This window comes from Amblyomma maculatum, chromosome 1, assembly GCF_055883805.1.
Source record: "Amblyomma maculatum isolate TAMU_Amacu chromosome 1, ASM5588380v1, whole genome shotgun sequence".
Lineage (NCBI taxonomy): Eukaryota > Metazoa > Arthropoda > Arachnida > Ixodida > Ixodidae > Amblyomma > Amblyomma maculatum.
The window spans coordinates 208,240,444-208,258,477 of record NC_139344.1 but is presented as its reverse complement, the minus strand read 5'-3'; the positions used below and the strand labels follow the sequence as shown (position 1 = coordinate 208,258,477).

At 41.9% G+C, this 18,034-nt stretch overlaps 1 protein-coding gene across 1 annotated transcript in view; it reads left to right on the top strand.

Annotated features, from left to right (window-relative positions):
* Positions 1–15,535, top strand: part of LOC146205463 (uncharacterized) — a 49,768-nt gene extending 34,233 nt beyond the window's left edge. The window contains exons 7-8 of the mRNA XM_084590149.1: positions 5,884–6,073; positions 10,085–15,535. Of these exons, the coding sequence (XP_084446275.1) occupies positions 5,884–6,042 (159 nt within the window). The 3' untranslated portion in view covers positions 6,043–6,073; positions 10,085–15,535. The remainder of the gene's footprint in view (positions 1–5,883; positions 6,074–10,084) is intronic.
* The last annotated feature ends 2,499 nt before the right edge of the window (positions 15,536–18,034 follow it).

Below are 18,034 nucleotides of genomic sequence, written 5' to 3'. Positions count from 1 at the left end.
TTATTCTCCAATGCGTAAACTGCAGGACACGTCTTCGTAGAGCTCGCCGCGCGTTTGCGCCGATCGGACCTCGTTCATAGTCCTTAGTGAATGCACTTGCTTCCCGTGCAATGCAGAGCACTGGGAAGTAGCAAACAGCTCCAAATTACATTTCTTTTCCGCAATAAACGTTCCTCACCGCGGTCTTGATGCGAGGACGTGGCAAAACGACATACGTAAAAAAAGAAAAAAAGTCTGCCTGCATGTGACTCGCGCAGCCGAAAAAGTGACTACTGAATGTGCTGCAACTGCAAATCAAAATGAAAGAGGCGACACTTGGACATTGGAAAGCAAAGAGACTACATTCCTGGAGGTTTCTAGCAATTTTAAAATGTAAATGTGTGCATTGCACCAGTGAATGTCCGTTAAATAATCCACTGTTTCTTTTTTGCTCTTTTCTCAAAACATGCATTGTCGACCACTTGCAGTCTTGCGGCCTTAATATCTCGGCACCTATTGCAGAGTAATAATTTCTTTTTCAGCATGAAGCCAAATTTGTGGAGCACACAATGTTGCAAGTAGATTTTTTTAATTTCTTGTTCAAAATTTTTAAAATGGCTTTTTTTTTTTTTTGTGAGCATTATAGTGCTATATTTTGACCTTTGAACTTTGTTATGCAATAAAACAAGAAATAATTGCTCAATCAAAAAACTGCTTGCAACATTGTGTTCCTCATTCTTTCTAGTGTCCAGCAATGTGTTCATCTGAAGTTTTTCTTCAGTGGTCATTTTGTAATTGTTCTTGTAAGAATTAGACTAATTGGTGTTATTTCATGAAATAATTAGATCACAAAAGAAATAATTGCAGTTTTGGAATCGGCACAAAAAACTGCACAAACCCACCAAGCTGCATCAATTTTGATTGATAAATAAGGAAAATAGTTTTAAGACCAGTGTCCCTCTCCCCTTAAGTGACAAAGGTATTGCCATGGCTAGCAGACTTGCAGAGGTCAACTGACATGCGCAAAATGTGCCTCCCATGAACATCCCGCCGAAAGCTGTGAATCCGAAACACATCACTGCATTAATTGTGAGGGCAGCCCCGCTGCTTACTGTCCAATCTGGAAACAAGAAAAAGATATCATCACACTGAAAGTAAAAAAAAACCTAACTTACAGGGAAGCACGTAAGAAACTCGCATCGACTCAGAATCCAACTTGTTCTGTTGTGACACAAAAAAGGGGCGGTATCACAACAGTCTTCAGAACCTGCCCAGGCCACACATTATACACCTCAGGCAGGGACCTATACGCCCCAGGTGGAAGCAGCTGGGGCTGCTCCAGCACCCCCAAACAGGCTGTGTGAACCGCAAGGTCAGCCGGTCCTAAGGTTTCTTCGATCACAGCGAGGCCTAACACAGATTTGTCTATGCATTCTGCACAATCGTCCAGCACGTCCGAGGACGCTATGGACACAACGATCATACGGGTCGTTCAACGTCAGACAGGCGTCAGAGCTCTTCGGAGCGAAGTAGAAAAGAAAAGGCCCGAATCACCTTCCTCTAAAGATGCCGTTCCTAGTCCATTGGAACTCTAGAGGACTTAAGAAACTACAGTGATATAGAAGATATTGTTGTTTCACTCTCGCCTGTAGCGCTGTGCGTACAGGAAATCAATCTCTGTCCACAACATTCAAATAAAGTTTTCCGTCGCGACCGAGAGCAAGCCAGCAGGCTCTCCGGTGGTGTTGCCATAATTGTAAAAAATGACATTCCAGCAAACGAACATAAACTTAACACCCAGTTTGAAGCTGGGGCAGCCGCTTTGCTCACCTTCAAAACACTCGCATTGTGCTGCGTGTATATTGAGCCACACCAAAAAAAAACCCTCAGTAATTTCGAAGACCTTTTAAATCATCTACCGGAACCTTATATGGTAGTTGGTGATTTTAATGCACATTCTCCCGTTTGGGGAAGCGAAAAAATGGATGCACAAGGCCAAATTATTAAGATTTTATCCTATCTAACAATGTTTGCTTCCTAACACCGGTAAACCGACCTACTGCTCTCTGAGCATGGGAAAACTTAGTGTTTTAGATCTATTTTTTGTTCACCTTCTGTTTTTAATGATTTTATATGAGGATTTTCAGATAATCCAATTGGGAGTGATCACCTACCAGTACTAATCAGCTTGTCATCATCACCAAAAATCGTTCCGAACAAACCGCTGCGGTGGAAGCTCCATTTAGCCGACTGGCTGCTTTTCGAGCCTGAAGCCAGCCTAGAGAAACTCTTTTCAGAAGAGCTCAGTGTAGAGAAATTAAATGAGAGATTTACGAACTGTATAATAAATGCAGTACGCTTAGCACAATCCTCAGACGTTGTGCATTAAAATCATATGACTTGGTATACACGAGAATGCCGGGATGCAAAAAAGAAACAAAATAAGGCATGGGGAACTTTCCGCAGGTACCCAGCGCAAGAAAACTTCATAGCATTTAAGAAGGCTAGAGCAAAAGCACTGTTTATTCGTTAAAATGCTGAAAAAAACTCTTGGCAGAGATATGGGACATCAGTATATAGCTCGATGAATTTTGAAGAAATGTGGGAGCAAGTTCACAGACTAGACGGAAGCTACTCCCCATTTGCAATTCCTCTGTTGACAGCCCCTGATACTAGTGAAGCATAGAAGAACAGGCTGACATATTAGGCAAACATTTTTCCACAGTATTGAGTTCCTCACATTACACTGACAAAAATATAGCTGAAAAACAAAAACTTCCCACAAGTGGCAGTGTAAATGAACCTTATAATAGTTTAATCACACCTCAAGAAATGCATAAGGTACTCTTTGCCGGAAAACATACTGCACCAGGGGCTGATGAAGTGCATTGTGAAATGATGGCTCACCTCTCTGAAAATGCTATTAAAGTACTCACTGCTTAAAATCTTCAATAAGATATGGGTATTAGGAAAGCTACCACAAGCACGGAAAACAGCCATTATTGTTCCATTGCTTAAACCAGGTAAACCGCCATCTTCTCCCAGCAGTTATCGGCCTATAGCTCTAACAAAGTCTTTTGAAAGTATTTTAAATGTTAGATTAAATTTTTTTACTAGAATCGCGCAAACTTCTTGATGTTCATCAGTGCAGGTTCAAAAAATCATGCTTGACAGTGGACCATATAGTTCACCTCGAAAATACCGTCTTGCTGTCCTTTTTGACCTTGACAAGGCATACGATACCACTTGTAGGTATGGAATTCTTCACGACCTATAGGCGTATGTGGTAGAATGTTGAACTGCCTGAAGGATTTCATGTCTAACCACTCTTTTCAGGTACGCCTAGGCGCAACACTTTCAAGGAGCTTTGTTCAGGAGAACAGGGTACCGCAGGGCTGTATTTCAAGCGCAACACTTTTTGTTGTGAAAATGAATTCAATTAGAAAAATAATTCCAAAATTTATAATGTATTCAGTTTACGTTAATCTTCAGATAGTTTGTACATCCTCCAACATTTCAACATGTCAGAGACAAATACAGCTAACTATAAACAAGCTAATAACATGGGGAGATAAAAATAGATTCCAGTTTTCCCCTCAGAAAACAGTAGCAGTGATGTTCTCACTGAAATGAGGTATACAGACTGACCCCACTTTATACCAGAAAGAAAATATTTTGCCTTTAAAAAATGAACATAAATTTTTAGCTATAACTTTTGATAAAACCTAACATTCCTACCTCATATAAACACCCTTAAAATGAAAGCTTCCAAGTCTCTCAACATACTCAAAGTTCTCTCAAAGAAGCACTGGGGTTCTGATCGACCATGCCTGCTACACATCTACCGATTTGTTGTACACTCCAGTTTAGATTATGGTTGTATTATGTAGTATGGTTCTGCGAGATCATCATATTTAAAGTGATTGGACCCAACACATAACTTTGGTTTACATTTTTCTAATGGTGCATACAGAACATCTCCCATTAAAAGCATCTACGTAGAAACAAGTGAACCACCACTTGCAGACAGGCGGATGATGCTAACATGTGCACTCATACTCAAAATAAGATCTCTGCCAAAACATCTCTATTACCCGTTAGTTACAAAGTGTTCTTCCAGAACACTGTTCATGAACAAACCCCAATCAGTCAGGCCCTTACTACTTCGCTTTGAAGAAATATGCCTAGATTTAGGAATACTGGATGCACTTCCAAATGTTGCCCAGAGACAATATCCATTGCTGCCCTGGTACAGCCTTTCCTCTACATGTGACCTCACACTGACAGTCTTCCAAAAAGACCAAACACCACATCAACAAATATTGCAAGAATACCTAACACTGCGGGATAAATATATGAACTGCACAGATTTTTTTAAAGATGGCTCAAAAAACAGCAAATTATGTTGGATGTGCTCTTGTGCAAGGCAACAGGAAAAAAGTAATAAGGCTACCTAACAGTGCATCGATATTTACTGCAGAATGTTATGCTTTCTTCATAGCGGTAGACAAAATTATGAAACAGAACTGCGAAAAGAGTGTAATATATACAGATTCTTTAAGTCTGCTTATGGTATTACATTCTAAAAATGTAGTTGAGCCTATAATAGGAAATATCATTCGTGGCATAAAAAAAATGGCAACACAAGGCCAAACCATAATATTTTGCTGGGTTCCTAGCCATGTCGGGATAGATGGTAACAAGAGAGCTGACTCATGTGCTGCACAAGCTCGAAAGAAGGAAATAAAGAAAATTCACATTCCCTATAAAGATTGCATCAGGATAGTACAAAGAAGCTTGAGAGATAAATGGCATAATAAATGGAATAATGAAGAGCAAAATAAGTTGCACACAATAAAACCCGTAATAGGAGAATGGAAGTCATCTACACAGAAGGAGCATTTCAGTGAGGTGATTTTGTGCCAACCTCAAATTGGACATTCACACTTGACGCGCAATTTTTTACTGAGAAAAGGGCAAAAACCTGTATGGTCACCGTGAACCACATTTTGATCTCGTGCACAGAACTTGAACACTTAAGAAAAAATATTTTGCTCCATTCTATAATGAACACATTCCATTCCACCCCTGCCTTCTGTTAGGAAACAACCCACTTGGTGAAAATTCATCTCTTTTTAGTTTTAATAAATAATTAGGGATCCTGAATAAGCTGTAATTTTCTAAACACTTATCACTTTCACTCATAAAACAAGCTCAGCAACCTTGTGTTTGGCGCATGATGGCCTTAGTTGCCTATGCGCCAAAAAACTCGATGCAACACACAGGATAAAGCAATGACCCCAGCAAGAACTTGTTTAGTCATTCAAGGTCAGCAGCGTCACGTACAAGGACACAAGCTATCGAGTCTTTTAAAATAACGGCTATGCCTCCATCTCTAGAGGTATTGTCATTGCAGACAACCTTATGGTGAGAAGAAACTACTAGGTCATCTGCTAAGTCTTCATGTAATCAAGTTTCTGTAAGGGCCGTTTCGTGTGGGTTGTACTCCAGCAGTTTAATTTTATGTGCATCTTTCTTGTTTGCCGCTATGTGTGCTAATATTATTCTCAAGAATTGTTTAATAGATTTCGTCGTATTACTGTGGAATGTGGCATAATAGGCCATCTAGTGTATAAAGAAGCCAAAGTAAGTAAGTTGCTCACGTTCCCAGCATGCGGTTTCATGACTGCGCAAGGTTTCGTGTCATGGGCAGTCCCAGGTGTGAAGCACATTGCTTCACGCCTTCAAACACCAAAAAAAAAACAGCTCTTTGTTACCACAGTTCAGCCTCGTGCTTTCCCAAAGTTCTTCCATTTGCCACTTTTCTTGTGCTGTGGTTCTCTTGACTAGTGGTGGTTTTTAAAATGTTGTTGCATTGTTCAAGGGCACTGTGTTCTTGTGCAGGTGCTCATCAGCATCCAGTCCCTTTTGACAGACCCTTATTGCCTTGTCTGTATGGAGCCCGAGATTGGACGACTGTACCTTGAAGATCGCATGGGCTTTGAGCGCACAGCAAGGCACTGGACAATACGCTATGCCATGCATGGTGATCCAGTCAACTAGTTTACCCATGCTCCTTGAAAGTGACTTCACTGTACGTTTCAGTGCATGCTCCTTTGTTTGGTCTTCGCTTTGCATTTGGGGAGTTGTCAACTAGCCGTGCATTCTTGTAAATTATTCAGTTGGCAGTGTTGACCACATTATCATCTGTGGCCATCTTCTTTTATAAATGTGTAGACTAAGGATGTGGTAATGTACAGGGTGGGAACTCAAACTTCTTCCTGCTCTGAGTGTGGCAATCCTTTCCATTTTTTCTCATGCATAAACATACAACATGCAGAAACTTGCAGTGCAGGAGCTGAATGTCAAGTCCATCACGGGCATTTGCACAATGTGCTACCTTTCACTTATCATGCCTGGTGAACACAAAGAGCACCTTCAGCTACCATTGGTCACCATTGTAAACTTAAACTGTGGGCCCAAAGGATAAGATCATGAGGGCCTAGTAATTGATGCGAAGGGGTCTTTTGAGGAACAAAAGCCACTTTTTTCTTGAGCTGTATCTGGCTATAGTACATGGCCAGTTTTCTTGGCTAGTTTCATTTCTTCATTTTTTAATGGTAGAGCTATTGTCAAGTTTATTGAACAGTGTTGTTCTTCTTTATTCATTTATTTGTGTGGGTCACTAGCCAAGTAGCGCACACAATGTGCGTTCATTGTGTATTTGTGTTCCAGAGCTGAAAAGCAAGGTGCCCATGTACTGTGTGATGTTAGTGCTTGTTCAAGAACCCCAGGTGGTCGAAATTTCTGGAGTGCTCCACCATGGTGCCCCTCATAACTGACGTTGCTTTGAGCAGTTAAAACCTACAAACCAAACCAATACTCATGTTTAGTCCAGTGTACATGAATGTCAGCACCCGAAAAACAGTTCTGTAGGCATTTTCTTGCAAAGCAGTGAAGTGGTTGTGGCTAATAAGTTGAGGCTAATAGCATGTACCATTGTGGCTGATAAGGTAATGTTTTCAAGTACTTCCCAGTAGGTTTCCATTGTGAAACTTCATCACAGCATAGAAAACAAACCATATGTGCGGGTACTTTTACTTTTGGAAAACCAAATTTAATTGGAAGCTGGACCGCCAGGGCTTAGACCAGGCATTGAAGATATCCTCTGCAAAGTGCTAGACCAATGAATGCCTTCAAAATTACTGAAATGTAAATCGGGGACCCTATCACATTCCCTATCAAAAGGCCAAACCTCCTCATCCTCTATGCTGGCATTCTATCCTTCGGCATCAATGTCAGTGCCACAGGAGGGGCATCCCATTTAGTTCATCTCTCTTATTGAAGAGTGAAGGGTGGGTGTAGACCACGCATCGCATCATCCGCTTGTTGCAGTCATGTTTTTCTGTGGCCGGTCGATCGGCCGATGGTGAAAATGTAAGCCATCATGATTCACTGCCTTGCAGCGCAGAGGCGCGTCATTTTTTCTAAATGGATATGCATGCTGGGATTTGTTGTAATGCGGAACAGTTGTGAACTTTCCGATCGTAACGATGAACAGTGCATCAACAACCAAAGCTGAGCTTTGTTCCATATGTCAGCGCTCATTTTGGATGCGTGATCAAATCTCTTTACTGTAAAATTCTCAAGATGACAAAAAAAAACTAAATAAATGCGAGAGAAAGCCCGCACCGAACCAGAGGCTATCGCAGGCACAAACCAATTGAAAACAAAAGAAAATGGGGAAACTCCCAAGAGAAAATTTAAGGAAAGCCAATTAGAAGAAAAAGAAAACGCACAAATGTCGGGTGGCAAAAGTGGTCTTTAGGACAGAAATGCCCCTCAACAAAATGGCTCATTATAGAGACTGAAAAAAAACAACAAAAAACACACACACAAGACTGGATCCAGCATGCCAAGAAAATTCAGATGTGCTCGCAAGTGGCCACTATGAAGGAAGGTGCGGGGAACTGTGGAAAGGAAGAGAAGTCAAGAAAAGAAGGTGAGGGGAATAAAAAAAAGAGAGGGGAGGAGAGGGGGCAGCTCAGTGGGCTAAAGAAAGGGGGTCCCAAAAATAAAAAAAGAATGGTGAAAGAAAAGAAATCAAGGTGAAGAGAGAAACAGGTAGGAACGAAGGAACTGATGCGTAGCCAGTGAAAAAAGAAAGCAAGGAAAAGAGTTCAGCTAACAGTCATTACGGAACGAATCTATGTATTAATACAGATAAAAATAAACGAGAGCACTGAGGGCAAGCAAACAGGAAAGCCACATGTCCACATGGCAAGGGCAGAGCCGCAGCCCACCAAAACCGGCCATATGGTGCTCCCAACCACACAAGACATGAAGAATTTGTAACGACTAGTAGGGCTACGAAACCGGGGCGGGAATGAACGCGATGGATAGGTGGAAGCAAAGAAGGGACACGAACGGCAATGCGTATAAGCAGTGCACGAGAATGAGCAGGGGATAATAAAGAAGGGAAGTCTTGAGGGCCGCTTTTTGGTGGAGATGGAAAGCAAGGTGCCTGTATGCTGTGCGATGTCAGTGCACATTAAAGAACCCCAGGCGGTTGAAATTTCTAAAGCTCTCCACTATAGCATCTCTCATAGCCTGAGTCTCTTTGGTACATTACATCCCATAAACCAAACTAGTAGGCATATTTCATTTGTGGAGGCTAGTCGACCAGCTAGAAGAATGAAAAATCTTTTAGAGGTAAGAGAGAGAGAGGAGCTTGGTGGAATAGGTTGATCGCGATGGCTGTAACTCTAATTATTCCAAAAAATCCTTGCGTCTGCACATTCCGGGGACAGGGCCTTACGGCCACCAGGATAGAAAATATTTTCGACCAGAGGGGGGTCAGTGGTCCTTTCAGAGGCAGTGCTTCAGATGCATGCACCATGCTCAAATGAACCCAAGCCTGGTTCCCATGCAGCAACAGTCACCTTCGCCGTGCCACTGCTGCTCTGTGTTTCGAGCGCTTGTCTTCTCTTTTTTGCTTTTCCTACTGCAGCAACTCTCTCAAGTGCCTTCTCTTTCTCAATGGCCTGAAGTGCCCCTTTCCACATTTATAGCCACCGTTTCCTTTGCACACTTGCATGTTGCATGCTCTCCCTTATATGGTAAAAAGTTAGCCTGGCTGCAAAGGTTACTTTGGCTACCTTGACAAGCTCAGCAGAACAAAGCAATCTGCACCATGTCCGTGCCTCAGTTGGGAACATAACTAAGAGCACATTTGGGAGCATTATCAATATGTGAACATTAGAGCAGTTATGGGAACAAAAGCTTGATGCTGTCCGGTGTTTGTAGCACCGAGTTGTGTGTCAGCTTTGGAATGGTTATATTTATTTATTTATTTATTTGAACATACTGCAGCCCTATTGGTCTATTGCAGGAGTGGGTTTGGCGGGCATAGTGTCGGGGACAAAGAACAGAACATTGCAGAATAATAGAGGCAGCATGAACAATACAAACCATTAACAAACATAAAATACAATGCAATGAAAACCTGGTGGTGTCCAGTGTTCGTCGCACAGAGTGTAGAGTGGAAAAACCATACTTATGGCCTAGAGCGAGATTCGAACCTGGGGTAGTGCAAAAAGATCTGCTTCATTTGGCAGTGCTTTGATCATTCAGCCATTGTCATAGCATTCTCTCCATGTTTAATCTGCCATTCTTGCAGTGTGCTTTGGAAATAGTTTTCTTCATCCTCTTTCATCTATGCATGATACAGTCAAATGCATGTCGCCGCTGCAGTTTGGAAATTGCCTTCCTCCACTTTCATCCATGGATGGTCCTGTCCATTTTTAGATATCAGCCAACACCCTTATTGCAACGCCGATGAAGCCATCGAAACATCTCAAAAAGCCTATTCTTAAGAATTCCGGTTTACCTTTGCATAAACGCCTAGTTTTCTGACTGCTGGTGCCAGAGCTGATGGAAGGCACTGTCATTCTGTAGCGTTGCAGTGGGGTGTGAGTGGTTATAAATGTCGGGTATGCTTGGAAGGAACTAGTCGTTTGACTGTACTCTCGCTGCACTTCGCACTAAAGACTTAACTTGCATGGCAGAGTACCACGTGTCATGTGTCACCCTCTTTCTCTTCCAGCGAAAAGCATGCCCGTGTCTCCTCCGCAGCATGTGCTACTGATTTTGCACACAAGTGAGCCAGCCAGTGCACTGGAAGGAGAGGCAGCTGGCTGCAATTCCACAAGTGGCACTCCTTCCTGCCTGAGGGCCAGGCGGGAGACTGGCCAGCCTAGTCACCGCATCAGCAGGCGCCTTTTGCGAATCTGTGCTTCCCTTCACCTTCCTGGCATCCTCTTGTGCTTTCGTTTTTGTGTATTGCGTGTGCAAGATCTTTTTTCCTTTTTTTTTTTAAAGCACTTGTTCTCAGTTGCTTGGATCTGGCATAAATGACAGCCTTTCGTAAATGAACATGTCTTCTGGCAAGACTTGTCTCTGGCATTGGTTGGAATATGAATGGAAATTTGTCTCGATGCTGCGTTCATGCTTAGTATTGCTTGCATGTGGACATTTTCAGTTTGTGTCCTTTGTGTCTCTGCAAGTGGACCATTGTGATGGTGGGTGTTGTGAAGTTATTTATGCTGTGTTGGCCAAAGAAGTGTCTTCTGCTGCTAATGTCAAGTGTTATGATATTTAAAATACCTTGAGGTTTGTGTAACATGTCCCTTGAACACAAAGTTGCATTAGCACTGTTGAGACTTGAGGGCAGCATCTGTGAACAGTGAGAAATTGCTTCCCTTGCACTTTTACTCTTGAAAGTAAGATTGAGGGCAAAAATTGCTTTGAACCTTTGAACGTTAATACATAGTATTTTGGGCACACCTTGCATTGTGTGCATAATGCACGCACTCTTTAAAACATAAGCGTTGACAGGGTCTTCCAGAAGTGTTCAAATCTGAAATCTTTAGTAGAACCTTAACACTAGTGTTAACGTGCATGTAAAATTCAGAAGGCAACCCCACAAGCCAAACCATATTTGTGTGCAAACTTTTCTTGCGAATATCAGCCTCCTTGGTTGGTAAGGCAAAAAAGCAAATTATTAAGTGGGTTTTGTTTGTGGGTAGATCTTGCTCACTTGTGAAAATTGAAAGCCAAATAGTAAGGGAAGCAGTTTTATTGCTGTATGAAAAATTGCTTGGAGCTAAGAATACTGAAGCTGAGTAGAATTGCTGTTATGTTTTGGTGTGTATGGTGTGTGTTTCGTATGGAGGTGTTTCATATTGACAATGCCAAGAACAAATGTTCATTTTACAGTCATCTAGTGCATGCTTGAAGCATGTTAGGTAATGGTTATTGCCTTGTTGTCATTGTAGGGTGACAAGCATGCCATAGTGAAATTTATTGGCTGATGAAATCTCAGCACATTGCCTTCATGCACAATGAAACGTGATGGACTGGGCTTGAAACATATCAAAAAGATTAGTCGAACATAGCTCACTAGAGAGGTTGAGACAACTTCTGTTAGTATATTCAGCATCACTTTGCTTTATCCATTGTAAGGTTGGCTATCAGAGTGGCCTTCACAGATGTGATTTGAAATAAGTAAGGTGAATAAGCCAGTGTAGCTGTATAAAGTAACATTCCTGCTTTTCGGTGAGTGTTCAAGTTTATGTACTTGTGCTGTGGTACAGGTTCAACAGTGTGCCCATTGTGTGGGCAAGTTCTTTTTTCTCTCTCTCTCTCAACTTGACCTTTTGTGTACTGTGGCAGCTCAGATCATCACTGGCTTGGCCATTGGAGAACTGTTACTGTAGTTGTGTCTAGGATGACCGCCTTTCAGTGCTTCTGTTGTGTGCTGAGTAGTCCAGTCTCATACTACTACTTCTTAATTATTAGGGCATTCATTTTTCAAGCTATTTCACCGGGTCTGCATTCGATGCTGTTTTGCCTTGGTCCTTGTTACATTTTTTGCTGGCTTTGTTTAACTCATCTGCATTTGCTCATTTGTGCTCCTTGGTGTGAGGATTGCAGAGCCTATTTTCTTCTGTTTGGTTTTTGTCTATTTTTGCTTAAATATGTTAACACACATTGTATGTTCACTAGTTATATTAGCCTAATGTTATCTTGGCCATGCTGTTTGGCACTGCTGCGTTAGGAACACTAATTACTGAGCTAACCTGTGGAACATGTGAGAGTTAAATTGCAAACTTTAAGCTCCTTACCTAACACGGTAATACATGTCCTGCTTGTGGCTGTGCACTTTTAAGCATTTATCAATGTGCTCCAGCTTTCAGTATTGCCTGTTTAGAAAGTGATAGCCTATAAAACTCCTCACCATGGTTGACATTAGGAACCCAAGCAGACCAGTACCGAGTCAATGATGTAATGCAGATGAAGCCAGTGTTTTCTTTTTTTTTTTTATTTGATGCTTGTCAGCATTCAAGTGTTGTGGCATGCAGGACTGATTCTCAACAACTTCTTTTTTTTTGTCACTATTTTTTCTGAAGATGCATTGTACAAAAGGTTCAACTGGTAAATTTACTTCTCTGCTCTGCTGGATGCCAGGAAGGTGATGAAAGCTTTGAGTTCGAAACAGTCCTTGCCTTTTTGTGTCAGCTTAGCTGCTCATGGTCACCACCTTCTGTGTGGTCTTCCGCTTAGTGGTGTCTGCTTTCCCACATAGCTAGCTGCTGGCTGTTGTCTTGTGCAACTTAGACTGACCGTGCCACAAGCCTCCTCCGCTGTCTCTATTCTCACTTGTCCAAGCTTCACAGTAGGCCAGGACTGGCTGAGATGGACTTTGTGATTTGGAGCTGTTACGTGTGCATTGTCACATCTGTTTGCACTTCAGTACTGCACGTGTTTCAGCATTTAAGCAGTTCCTTTTGAAGCAAGGACCCGTGTGCAGCATTAATTGGCTTGTTTTCTCGTGGTTTCATTTTGCTTAAACCAGCCAAATAAAGACATTTACCACAGAAGCATTTGAAATGGTGCATGCATGATTGAGCATGTACAACCATGTGACTGTTGATGTGCTACGCTGTGTTGGAATTAAATTCGGGGGCAACGACTGCTATGAATATATTATATCGGCCAACATTTGTTACTGCAAACTGCTCCTGAGACAATATTACCACCTTAGCAATGTGCTAGCTAACATCAGGGTCTTTTGGTACTTTTCTTCTGGTCATGAAACTTGTGCAGGATACTATGGGAGAAGTTCATATATGGCCTAGAATTTCAAGGTAGTGGAGACTTGTTGATTGCAGAGACCTAATTTGGGTGAGACGTCATTGATATTTGCCACGTGAGTGCCCAGCGCATTGTCAGTAATTGGTAATAGTATACACGTGCAAAGTTATGTACATGCAAATAAGGGCATGACTATTTGGGCAGTGGGTTACTGCTTTAAACTTAAGAGTGTAGGCACATAAATTTAAGGTTTTTTTTTTTTCCCCTTGCATACAATGTATTTCGAGTCTGTAACCATGGCTTGTGGCATTTTATGCACCATTATGCCGTGGATAAATTGGTATGTTATAACTTCTAACATATTGTTACTGGGTAACTGCAGCAATGCCAGGTTCCTTCTTATGGTCACAGCAGCCTCTGCTTGTTTCACATGTCTGCTATGCTGTCGGCATCCTGATCCTGTGCTCACCATGCTTGTGGCATGTGTGAATATGGTGTGGTTTGGGAGGACTGTTTTGAAGCCCTTGCATTATGCTGATGTTGATCCTGTTAGGCATTTTTGTTTTATGCTGATGAGAGCTTACAGTACCTTCTGCAGACTGAGTTGTGTTGGTACTGCAGTATGGTGAAACCAAGAACTCATGCTGAGGTCGACAAGGGCATGGGTGCTTTTCATAACATGCTGTGTTGTCGTGATACCAGATGGGCTTGAAAGAGTGCTTTTCCTAGCGGGAAATTGGGAGATCAGCAAGCAAAACGGGTAGCAGATGAGCCGTTGGGAAGGAAACTTGTCCGACTGGAAAAACTGCTCGAGTTTTTCTAATTTTCTGCTGTGAGAACAAGCAGGTACTTCACTATCGAGCCTCTTTGTCAGGGACAAGCTTGCCAGGCGTATGGCAGACAAAACCATACTTGAAGCGTTATGGGTTGGTACGCCAAAGCTGTCTTTCACTAGGAAGCTTCTCAAGAGTGTTGGAAAGGCATACAGGGTCTATAGCCAAAATATTAAACATGAGCCCAAACATTTTTCGCGCAATGAATGATGAAGTGTTGGCAGGAGACAGTGAAACAAAAAGGCTGTAGGATGGAAAGGCTACCCTTCAACGCCACCTATCTATATCCGAAAGCTGCTCCAAAATGCTCGAGCCTGCTTCCACCCCTGTCTAAGACCTACATCATAATTACAAATGGACAAGACGATTGATGTCATGCTGCAATCGTCTGCGATCCCACAGTAATAAAGCACGGGAGTGGCACTGGCGCCAAACTTTTCAAGACGTGTTATTGTGGCCTGAAGGCGCTTTTTTGGCAGACGAAATATCCATCTGCTCAGGAATTTATCAGCCCAGGGATAGGATAAAAAAGGATCCTGCAATACCCCATATCTGAGGGCTTTCAAGTGAATTCTAAATAAATAAAATAAAATAGATATGCACAAGATGGAAAGCGGAAATGTCATGCCCATTAATCTGAACTCCAAATTAGTATCGCTGCTAAAGCACATCGAAGTGGTAGACTTGACATTTGAATCTATCAACTCAGAATAGGTAAACTCATTAGGTCAGACTAGATCAGCTAACCTTTTTGATTTCATTTAATACCCCCTTTATTTTTACATATTCGATTATGCCTTGAGGCAAAAAATGTTATTAAAAAAAAAAACGTTTCAGTTATAAAGCGCACCAGCAAGCGTTATGTTTGTTGCTAGTCTGTTCAAATGTTTGCAAAGTTGGCCTGTGTTATGTATCTTCACATGCTTTGGCCGTTTGTCTTGTCAGAGGTGAGTGCGAAGTTGGAAAGGCATTGAACTTGCATAAAAAGAAATAGAATGGAGATTTTGTATTTCAGAAAAAGAAAACTGCAATTATCAAAGGTGTTTGACCTTAGAAACGTGCTCTAAAACATAACTGAACTGCTTCAAAACTCTCGTTTTGTTGCTGCAAAGCTGCTCCAAAATCTGCTCCAAAATGCTCAAGCCTCCTTCCATCCCTGTGTATGACATCTTAAATGGAGGTTCATGACCTGAAGAAAATTACTAAGTACTGTGCTAAAACAAAATTATGGTCTAAACATTACCTGGTGATCCTATTCCGTAATTTTTTTTTTCCGCTTTTTGTTTTGTGTCATGAAGTGAAGGAACCGTCTAGGTGCAGTCTGCAGAGTAGCATGTATAGACATGCCCCCTGCAGTCACCACATTGTCAGTTCTTGTTTTGTGACTACAAAACTGTGATTGAAAAAGTAGCTGATGCAAGTGGCTTCACAGGTCATGCTGGACGTGAACTTCAATTTGATACCACAATGCACATGGGCATTGGAATGTAAATAGTAGTGCTGTTCAGGGATGTATCCAGCCTCTGGTGTACCATAGTGCTGTGCTGTAAATACATGTTAATACCTTAGCTTGGTTGTCTTTACTCGGAGTGCAGTCTTTGTAAATACGTCTAGGTAAGCAGATTTGAATGGTGTGTCAAGTTTTACTCACTTGTGACATGATTGGCTATGTCACCCATTGTTTCCCCTTTTTTTTTTTTTTTTTTTTTTGAACCTGAGAGGGCCCCTGAAACCATCTTTAAAGCTCTGTTTTCTTTCAATCATTTGTCTGCTTGCAACAGACCAGAAGGATTGCAACTCATTCATGAAAACTCATTTATTGCATGAGCTGCCTCTGGCTTGTCATTTGCATGCACTAAAATCCAAATTACTTTAATAAACCAGACTAACAGTCGTTCATATTTCTGTATTTGCTGCTTTACGGGTAGCTGACCAGTTTGTTATGTAGAGAGTTTTGTATATTATACTAACTGTGGCAGAAGATAATGGAAACGGATTTTTTCTACACTAACTGTTTGGCTGTCTGGGCTCAAATTATACTCAAAGGTGACACTTAATGGTAATCTCAGTTCTATATTGTGTTTAGATCGGTACTTGCTTGATGCAGAGCATTAATCATTCAGTCCTCTTTGGTGCAACAGCAAATAAAAAAAAGTGCAGCAGTGTACTGTTAATGCCATATCCTGTAAACTTTGCAAGAATGAGTTCTCTGTCATCCCAGCCTCTACAGTAAAGCGTCCATTCCTCTAATTGGTGTAAGGTAGCACTACTGGTACCACTGTTATTTAAGCTCACTCTTTGGCTCACCATTGCATCAGAGGAGGATTTAATGATTATTCTTACCACACTGGGCAAGTATCTCACCTAAAGATGTGAAAAAACTTCAGCGCAAATGAAATACCCCTAAGGCGAAAAGAAGGGACTTCTTCTTTTCGCCTTAGGGGTATTTCATTTGCGCTGAAGTTTTTTCACATCGTTATGGACCAACTAGCCCAAGAAAAAGTTTTACTTGAGTTTTACATCTCACCTGAACATGGCTAAAATGAATAACTAATTAATTCCATCTCTGTGCAAAATTTTAGCCTGAACAAGTGAATGGTTAGGCAGAGAGAATTTTTTATTGTGTTCTCTGGACTATGCAGCTGTCAATATAAGCAGTGGTTACACATCAGTATTATTTCCTAAACTCTAGGAGTAATTGATAAGGTGGTGTCACTTACTTTCTTTCATTAAGTTATGCTGACAAGATGTGGGAAGGGCGAAAGGCATCCCTTAGGAGAAGAGTTTCAGGACCCCTTGCATATTGCACAATTGTGTTGACTCAAGCTCTCTGACTTACTTGCTACGCCTCTTCCACTTTCCTTTTTACTGCCCTCCTTTCATATGGTGAAGGTCCATTCTGAGTGAGAGTGTCCACACCTTCAGCATCCAAAGAACATTTTCGTTGTTCTGCTGAGCATCAGCTGGAAAGCCCTAGGTGTGACAAAATTTGGTCATTTGGAGCATTTGGGTGAGTCGGTAACAGCTCACAGTAAATGAAACAGAGACTGTGAACACTCCTCGTGTTTTTGACTTGCATCTCTTGCATAATATGTCCATATCATTGTTCACTACCATGAGGGGTTACTTTTATTTTAAAATTCTTGGGCCCGTCTGTGAGGTATGCTCATGGAGTTTGCCATGCATAGGTTGCACGGTACAGGCTGGAGCAAAAGTGATGTGATGCACAGTGCACCTGGCTGCCAACATGACAGCCTACAAAGAAACTTGTCAGCTACCATGAAATATGAGAGCTTCATCATTGCTATATCATGACCTTGTACCCAGACTAGGTGTCTGATTTGCTCATGGAAGAGATTCCACCTAAAAAATTACCATCGCAACTCCATGTCCAGCTGGAGCTAGCCGTAAGTGAAATTTTCTAGCAAGAAAAATACCTTTGAAGATGTAGCTGGGAATTCCAACATGTGCAGGGTAGGAATGGTACCAATATACCAGCTGGAAAATCTTTGTTTTTACTTGTGACTACCAATTTTGTGCACAAGATGTTTGTAGCCCAAGATAGAGTCTGGCCGAAAGGGATATATTTAAGCATCGAGCAAGAGAATCCTCACGATAGCGGTGGTAGATTCGCGGCTGATAATAAAGTGGCGAGTTTTATGTTTCACCGTTTCGCGAATCTCGTTTGCTAATGGCAGCTGTGATCTCCGGTGACTTTTCGCTTGGGACCTATTCGAGAAATGTAAACAGTTAGCATGGTCGATTGGTCATGTCGATGCTGCCACACTGCAAGTAGGGATCGAGACGCCCTACCGTGAGTGCAGGTGCGCATCTGCGGACTCGAGCGTGCTGCTTTGGGAACAATTCGAGCATGCTCGAGGAGGGACTAGCTTCATACATGTCGCTCGTGCGAGGTGCGTCCCGTTGCTCGCTTCGAAACAATATCACATAAAAAAAAAAAAGCGTAATCTTTGGGCTAACTAATCATAACCAGTTATACCGCGATTAGTGTGGACGAACACAGATTCTCGAGATCGGAGCGTTGCCCTGTCGCCTGCTGTGTCATG